General features: G+C 42.3%; 1 protein-coding gene across 1 annotated transcript in view; it reads right to left on the bottom strand.

Moving 5' to 3' along the window:
• Positions 1 to 2,607: 2,607 nt before the first annotated feature.
• The window catches only part of LOC311591266 (leukocyte immunoglobulin-like receptor subfamily A member 6), an 86,990-nt gene continuing 80,919 nt past the window's right edge, over positions 2,608 to 8,678 (bottom strand). The window contains exons 9-16 of the mRNA XM_084770703.1: positions 8,221 to 8,517; positions 7,698 to 8,000; positions 5,445 to 5,564; positions 5,058 to 5,133; positions 4,942 to 4,973; positions 4,697 to 4,749; positions 3,374 to 3,529; positions 2,608 to 3,301 (exon numbers count right to left, since the gene is read on the bottom strand). Coding sequence (XP_084626829.1) covers positions 3,191 to 3,301; positions 3,374 to 3,529; positions 4,697 to 4,749; positions 4,942 to 4,973; positions 5,058 to 5,133; positions 5,445 to 5,564; positions 7,698 to 8,000; positions 8,221 to 8,517 — 1,148 coding nt within the window. The 3' untranslated portion in view covers positions 2,608 to 3,190. The remainder of the gene's footprint in view (positions 3,302 to 3,373; positions 3,530 to 4,696; positions 4,750 to 4,941; positions 4,974 to 5,057; positions 5,134 to 5,444; positions 5,565 to 7,697; positions 8,001 to 8,220; positions 8,518 to 8,678) is intronic.

Genomic DNA, 8,678 nt, shown 5'->3' with positions numbered 1-8,678 from the left:
CTCCCCTATGTCTGTGATTGAGGGAGACCTCCTCCCCCTATATATGCCCTTAGAATATCGAGTCTCTTCTTGGTAATTTGCTATCCTTCCTCTGAGTGCCGCCAGGCCTCCCCATCCAGGGGATGTGGTCAGAAAAGGGGGCACCAGAGTTCATGTGAGAGTCAGATCTCACTCTCCACTCAACGGTGGAGAATACCGTGTTCAACGGCTAGGTCTTGGTAGGGGTTCGAAAACCTGTTTAATTTCTAATTTGAGAAACATAAGGGTGTCACAGACCCTAATTTTATATCAAGGTAGTGCATGGACAACAGGTGGGGTTTATTGTTGACTCCTAGGAAAGATACACAGGGAATATTAAATAGGCTTGAATGCTCTACAATGTCCCCATTGAATGACAACTTGTGATAGAGAAACCATTCGAGTGGTAACATCTTGAGAGTAATGTCTGTGGATAAGACTCCTGAAAGCCCTATCACCTGTCACAGTGAGCTCCTAGATGTGACTGAGCTCTGACCACCTAACCAACATGGAAGTGTAATGTAATGGTGATATCATTGTGCTTTCAGTTGTGTCACAGGATCATGAATTTTGCCTTATTGTGGTGGCTATCTGCCCCAGGGTTCTAGCTTCCCTTCTTATGTAGCATGAATATTTTCTTATTTCATCATCAATAAATGAGCATAATACCACTGTTACTGATAAAATTCTACTGGATGGTCAAGGCCCATTAAAGTCCTGCAGTTGGTGTTTACAGGCAAGAGGCCACTCAAGGTCCCAGTCCTTGTCTACTCCCTCAGGAAATCCATAATTTATTGGTTTCTTTAGTCTCCTCACACCAGATGGTCCAGAACTCCCTGAAGATGGTAGGTTTTTGGAGAGTCCTTACAAAGAAACAGAATAAGATAAGATATGTATATTAGGACAGTTGCTCAGAGTAGGTAACACTTGAGAATGACACACAAAGACCATATTTTCCCCTAGAATCTTTGGTTCCACAGTTAATATTAACTCAGGTTTCTCCACCTCAAGTCCTGATGCCTCCCACATTTTGTTTCAGAAATCCTGGCTCACTCACCCAACACACCTCAGTCCCTTCTCTGGTTTCCTGGGTCAGTTGTAATATCATTCAAAGGAAAGCATATACATTTATATTATTACACATATAAATAAACTACCTACAGCAAGAAGAATAATGAAACAATCAGGCAACATATTAATGTTACATTCATAGTGTTTTGGCTCTTTGTATTTGGCAACCTTGAAGAAAACATCTTTCCTATCTTAATGAGTCTAAAATTCTGAATGTAAATCAATATCTATCATATCTCATCTTTATAAACTTAAAACATCTATCTAGACCTAAAATAATATCTTAACTCCTAAACAACTAAGTTTAATTGTAAAACTAAACTATGTGGTCTTCAACCCCATCAGAGTCTTGAGAAGGAATAAAATTAATTACCTAAGTAAACAGGAATAGCAGGTTAGCAGCTTCCAAAGTGAAAAAAATTGATAGAGACAGTTTGCTGCCTGAACAGTCACCCAAAACTTTCCATAATGTTGGAGCATCATCTTCAGCCTTCTGGCCCAGTATATCTGACAGACATATGTGTGAGGCAGGAGCTATTGAGCACTTGCTTACCCTGTCTTGGCAGAATTTGGCAGTTGTCTTTGCCTGCACCCAAGCTTGCCTATTTTTAGGGAGAATTCTGTCTGGCCAAAAAGAGGACATTTTGCCCAGTGGCTGGTTTGGCACAATTGAAACTATCTCCATATGGAGGTTCTTTGATGTTCATCATTTGCTTTGAGGTAGGCTGGGTGTTTCCAGGAGTTAAACAGTTTTATTATCAAAGAATCCTTAAAACAATATAAACATCTTAAATACCATATTCTGTAGGAGTCTGACTTAAAAGACTCTCCTGTGTGTGACAGTCTGAAATCTTGGAACAATTGGGGTCAAAGGTTTCTTCAAGCTGCCCTGGGAGCAGTCCTGTTCTGATGGGGTCCACTGTTATGTTTCCCTCTTCATTTCTGATTTTGCTGATTTGTATGCCCTCTCTTTGCTTTTTAATTAGTTTGGCTAAGGGTTTGTCTATCTTATTGATTTTCTCAATGAACTGTGTTTTTGTTGTTGTTGTTTATAATTCCTGATTATTTCCAGCTATCAACTCCTCTTGGATATGTCTGCATATTTTTTCCTAGGGTCTTCAGGTGTTCTATTAAGTTGATTTATGTGATGTCTCCAATTTTCTTATGAAGGCACTTAGTACTATGAATTTTCCCCTTAGTGCTGCTTTCGTTGGGTCCCAATGCTTTGGACATGTTGTATGTTTGGCTTTATTTAATTCTAGGAAGTCTTTAATTTCTTTCTTTATTTCTTCCCTGACCCAATTGTCTTTGAGAAAACATGGTTTAGTTTCCATATGCTTATCGGCTTTTTGTTAATTATATTGCTGTTGAAATTCAGCTTTAGACCTTGGTGGTCTGATAAGATACAAGGGATTATTTCTAAAGACTTTATTAGCTGGCTAATGATAACACTAGGTCTTCAGAATCCCAGTGGAGCACTGAGAAATTCTTGTGGTGAGCTTTTAAACATCAAAACCATTTTCTAGGTTTATATACTTCATATATTTTATATTTATTCTGTTAACAAGAAAGAATAATCCACGAGCAGAAATACAAATGCCAAAAACAAGGGTAGTAGATGTACAGATATTTTGAGAATTATGGACTTTTTAAATTAATGTATTTGTTTATTCACTTTAAATCCCAATCATAGCCACTTCCCTCTTCCATGTATTTTAAGGAGAGTGAAGAAGACTTTATGGGAATTTGTGGAGGGAGGAAAGGGAGGAGGAAAATGTTGCCATTATATAATAATCTCAAAAATAATAACAACAAAGGCCCAAAACAAAAAAAAACTTTCTTTACTCCTATTTTCCTTTATTTTATGTACTGGATACTGACAAAGTATGTTCCCTGTTTATAAAATGCAGGACATTACTTATCTCTGACTATAGAATCATGTGAGCTTCAAATTTTCTCAGAATCTCCTAAAGATGGGTTAGGTCTGTACAAGGCCTGGGCACCTGAGCCAGATCTTGTTTTCTGATATGCTTGAGTCTTCTCTCCCCCACAGAATGTAGAGTCTAGATCTCCTTGGACTGGAAGACACCAGAGATGGGTCTCAGGTAGGAGTTTTCTGCCTGGAAAGTGGAAGGTTCATCTGGTCCCGTTTCGGGGTCACAAAATGCAGCATGGCATAGGTCACATCATGAGGCTCCTTGGATGTATCAGCCTGAAGTAAGGAAGGGCAGAAGGTTTGTGTTGGGCACTAGGAACGTGGGGGACTGAAGCAGTCATAACCTACCTGCTCAGCTCTCCCTTTGTCTCCAGTTGCTTGTCTGTCATTTGAGTCTAGTAATTTCTTTGGCAAGTGGGAAGGAGAGGTACTCCCTGCCCTTCTGAACCTGGAAGGTTTCACCTGGCCATACAAGTGTATTAAGGGGTCATCCTCCTGTCGGCTCTACAGCATAGAGACAATAAAACAAAAAGGAGGTGTCTTAGTTTCTTAGAAGCTCTCCACCCATATTTACACCAGGTGCAAGAATTATATTTTAGATATTTATATCAAAACTATTGCTGATTGGGTCTTCTGTGGCTTCCTGAAAATGTAGAGTGTATGTCAGTTTCCTTCCTGCATTTCTGACATATTATCCAGACAAAAACATCTCTGTCCTCAGGGTACTTTGATCTGCCATGTTCTGTATTTAGATGCGCTGGATCATAATAGGAATGTATGAGCCTCTTTACTCAGGATTTTCCTCAAAAGGCTTCTTTCAAGTTCCCTTTATATTCACACTGACCATCTGTGCCTCAAACAACCTTAACCTGCATCCTGTGATTCACTTCCCTCATTTTGCTCTGCTCACTCTGTGTTTGTCTCCATACCACGCCCCACACAAGAGCTTATCTCACTGTGTAGAGTAGAGAGTTCTGTTCCCTGCCATATCTGCATCCCCCACAGGAATAAGATCCAGGAACTGGGGAGGTGAGTCACAAAGCGTGGCGGTTGTTTTGCAAATGTGAACACCTGAGCTTGATGCCCAGTGCCAGTGTAAAAACAAAGTCCAACAGGAAAGGACTGGGATGTGAAGACAAGTGCCCAGGGCTCAATGGCACTAATCCACACAAACAATTAGCTCTAGTGTCATTTAGAGACACTGTCTCAGAAAAGAGGATAGAGAAAAATAGAAAAAAAAGCATTACATGTTGACTTTTTTCCCCTCTGTGTATGCACATCTGCACACACATTGTCAGGTGCATGGTTATGGTTTACTCATGAGTCCTGTACATTTATTTGTTAGTTTTTCACGAGAAATTAAAACAAAGGCCTTATACATCCAAAGTAATCAAATCATTTTGCCATTGAGCTACTGCTTAAGACCCTCACAGTGGCTTCTGAGCCCCACAGAGCATGCTAATAGGCAGGCAGATGCTGAGGAGTCAGAAATCAGGAGGCCTTATGGTCACAAGTAAACAAAACAAAAATGAGGTCTGAGGATGCAGAAGACAGGTATTCCAGAAGTAAGAAGGCAGCTGGGGATGAAGCTGAAAGAAGAAAGGAAAGAGGTTCCTCCTGTGATATTCCAGATCATAAATTCTTAATACTGTGAATAATCAAGAGTCTCACCAGAGTGTCTAGCTTTATGCTGTCTGTAGGCTTTGTGATCTTCACATTAGCATCTGTCATAACAAAACACAAATGTCTTCCCCTGACCAGATTCCCAGGACCAGATCCCTGCTCTGTCCCCAATAATAAAAGAGAAAATATAGTGCAGGTAATGGTACATAGTGAGGCATCAGTGCCCCAGATACTCCACCACCACTGTGATGCTGAGACCTCAGACATTTCCCTCCCAGGCCTTCTTTTCTCACACAAGATTTCTTCCTGGTTGGCAGGATCTTGGCTGGAGATGGGGAGACAAGAGAGTGTCAAGTGGCTGTGAGGGGGTCCGGCAGGTAGGGTCTAGGTTATTGGGCATGAGTCTTACCTTTTCTGGAGGCATCCATCCATGCTCACTGGATCTGCAGTTTCTTGAGGATGTTGCAAGTCAGTCCTTGTCTGGACTGAAAAAGAGGGAAGAGCCTCAGCCAGGAGGTGGACCCTCCTTACTCAGCACCTTCATGGAAGGAGGGTACATTTAAAACTCATCACAAATGTGTTCCAATATTCTGGAATATAGAAAAGCTCATATGATACCTGACACTGCACAGGCTTCCAGAACACATTTTCTAATCTGAGATTCTACAGATATGTTTATAAACTTATCTATCCTTGTATAGGCTTCCCCTTGGCCTGGTACCCTGAGCCCTGCCTTGGATAGCCCACAGTGAGACCCACTACTCATTGAAACACAAGTCTACCCTACCCTACTCACCTTCCTTCCTGGGCTTGTTCTTTTGTTTGAGTCTGAGAAGAAGGAAGAGGAGGAGCAGAAAGAGGAGGAGGAGGAAGGCCACTGCAGTCCCGATCAAAGGCTTCTGGTACCTTGCCAGTCCTAGAATATAGGTGACATTATGAGTGATGAACTGAACCTGCATAGGTCTTCACTAGGTCCTCTGCATATATGTTATGGTTGGTATCTTGGTGTTTGGGTAGAGGAGATTCCTGACACGGGGAGTGTGAGTGTCCCATACTTGACTGTTCTTGGAACCCTTCTCCTTCTACTGTGTTACCTTGCCTAACTTTACTGGGGGAATTTTGCCTAGTCTTATCATATTGTGCCATGTTCAACTAATATCCCTAAATAGCCTGCTCTTTTCTGTGGTATATGAGTGGGAGAGTATAACTGGGGTAATTGTTGAGGTTGGAGGAACTTAGAAAAGTGCAAGGAAGGGAAGCTGCAGCCTGGAAGTATTGTACGAGATAAAAATAAACATTAAAAAAGGAGAACCTACTCTGTGAGGGCCCATGGTTGATGATTGTATTTACTACTTCTCACTCTCATACCAATGCAACATGGAACCATATCCCAATGCTTCCAATCAATTTACCTGGCCCAGGTCACCTAGTGGGAAGGTCCATTGCTATGGATTTTTACATGTTTTTATTAAATATTCTCACATGTACATTTATATTATTACACATATGTACAATAAACTACCTACATCAAGAAGAGCCATGAAACAATTGGCAATTATATAAATGTTACATTCATAGTGTTTTGGCTATTTGTATTTAGCAGCCTTGAAGCAAACATCTTTCCTATGTTGGTGAGTCAAAAATTCTGAATGTAAACCGGTATCTATCATATCTCATCATTATCAACTTAAAACATCTATCTAGACCTAAAAACATCGTAATTTCTAAACATCTAAGCTTAAATGTAAAGCTAAACTATCTGGTCTTCAACTCCAACAGAGACTTGAGAAGGAATAAACTAATTACCTGAGTATATAGGGATTGCAGGTTGGCAGCTTCCCAAATGAGATGATGACAGAGAAATTTTGCTACCTGAACAATCACCCAAAATTCTCTATAATGTTGGAGCATCATCTTCAGCCTTCTGGTCCAATGTGTCTGACAGACATGTGCGAGGCAGGAGCTATTGAGGACTTGCTCACCCTGTCTTGGCAGAGTTTGGCCATTGACTCTGCCTGCACCCAAGCTTGCCAATTTTTAGGCAGAATTCTATCTGTGCTGAAGATTTATCTCAGGGCATCTGGCCTCGCACTTTGCTCCCTATATTGGAGATAAACCTCACAAACTGAAAGTAAGGAACCTGAATTCTCTGCCCTAGCCATGCACCACACCCTTACACAACGTCGTCATCACAGTTTTGCAGGTGGGCAGGACTATTGCAGAAGTGGTTTCTAGATTCTTTCCCTGTAAATAGATGACAGCGACAAAATGCTCACTAAAGGGACGGAATGTCTGCTCCAGGACCTTCAATTTGCCCTTCTAGAAATTGAAAAACACACCAGAATGAAGTTTTTCTGTGTCAAGTTCTCCAGAAGAGAATTCACCAACCCCATGCATAGCATGATCCCCACCCCCTACTCTCCCACCCTGCTACCCAGTCCTCCCTTAGATCTCTGTGAAGAGCTGCCAGGCATGATGCAATTGGATGAGAAGGTCAGGGGATTCATTTATATGCTTCTCCGAATATTACTGTTCATCAAGTTACCTCTAGCCTCTGAGCCTCTGGGTTTCTGAGGACCATGGTGGGATCTCTGCCCCATATCCAGTACATTAGCCACAATATACAACGTGATTAAGGAGTGAAGACTCACATGCTCTGAGAATCTTCATTCACTCTGGGATGGAACAACCTCCCTAGACAGGAAAACCTACAACCTTTACTGGAATAAGCTCGAGAGACCTAGTGAACTGTGACAAATAAATTGAAGGGATGTTGTGTGGAATGCTACCCTAATTATCTCATCTCTTCCCAGTCTTATATCCACACTGAATCTCCAGACTCTTCCTGCTGCCTAACTTGAATCTTCTAGATTCCCATGAAAAGGGTGGAGTGGCTATTAATTGAGAAACAGCAGCTTATTTATTAATATCTGAAAAGGAAACTTTTTTTCTTACTACTAGGTGAACTTACTCCTAGCCCAACCAAGAACTTCCTGGGTCAAGAATCCTGGGTGACATTCTGAGCACACGACAGTCTGGATCACCTTACCTGAGACTTTGATTTCCACAGGAACACTGGGATGTGACAACAGGTAAGGGAATGAGCTATTAGAACCGAAGCACACATAGGTACCCCCAAGGGCCGGGGTCACAGCGCTCAGAGAGAATTCTGCCTCACGTTGTGGATCTTGGAGTTTTGATATTTGAATCATGGAAGGATATGCAGCTCCTTCCTTGAACAGAAAGAAAGTGTCGACTGGGGTTGGTGATTGACACAGCAGGGTCACATTCTCTCCTGAGGACACACTGGTGCCTGAACGCACTGAGAGAGTGGGTGTATCAGGAAGATGTCCTAGAGAGGAATAACATGAGTGAGGGGCTATGATCATTGTTCTGAGGCCTCTTTCAGAATCTGGTCTCTGTATTTGCACAGACAATCTCGCATCCACTCCCTTGTTTCTAGATCTGTTCCTCCTGAGATACTCCTCATCATCTTGAAGATCAACCCCAGGCCTCCTCCCAGCTGAGCCTGTGCCTTGTTGACTCCCTAATGAATAAATTACTTTCCTCACCTTTGATCAGGATATCCAGAGGGTCACTGGGTGCTGACCACTCAGAGTCGAGGTTTTGTGCACCATGGCATCTGTACTGGCCACCAATGGAGAAATTCACAGAGCCTAAGGGGAAGTTGACATGAAAACCTCCAGTCTGTGACCGATGAGTAGAGAGCTGGGGGAGGTCACTTCCACCATCTTTGGACAGAGCAAACCTGCTGTAACTGATCTCAGAAGAACACTGCAGGGTGAGGTTTTCTCCAGGGGCCAGGACAGTACCTTGCAGGCTCAGTAGGGAAGGCTTCCTTGACAGCCCTGGGACGACAGACAGGAAGTCATCCAGATGGATCTGAGAGTACATGCCACCTCTCATCCTCCTCTGACAGTATCATCGCATCCCATACTCTAAGCCTTGGTAGGTAAGAGCTCCCATCAGCACCCCCCATGTCCCACAATGCTCCTGATGTTAGCAGGCT

Source organism: Acomys minous, assembly GCF_964271855.1.
Source record: "Acomys minous genome assembly, chromosome: 20".
Classification (NCBI taxonomy): domain Eukaryota; kingdom Metazoa; phylum Chordata; class Mammalia; order Rodentia; family Muridae; genus Acomys; species Acomys minous.
This window is presented reverse-complemented; position numbering and strand designations above follow the sequence as displayed.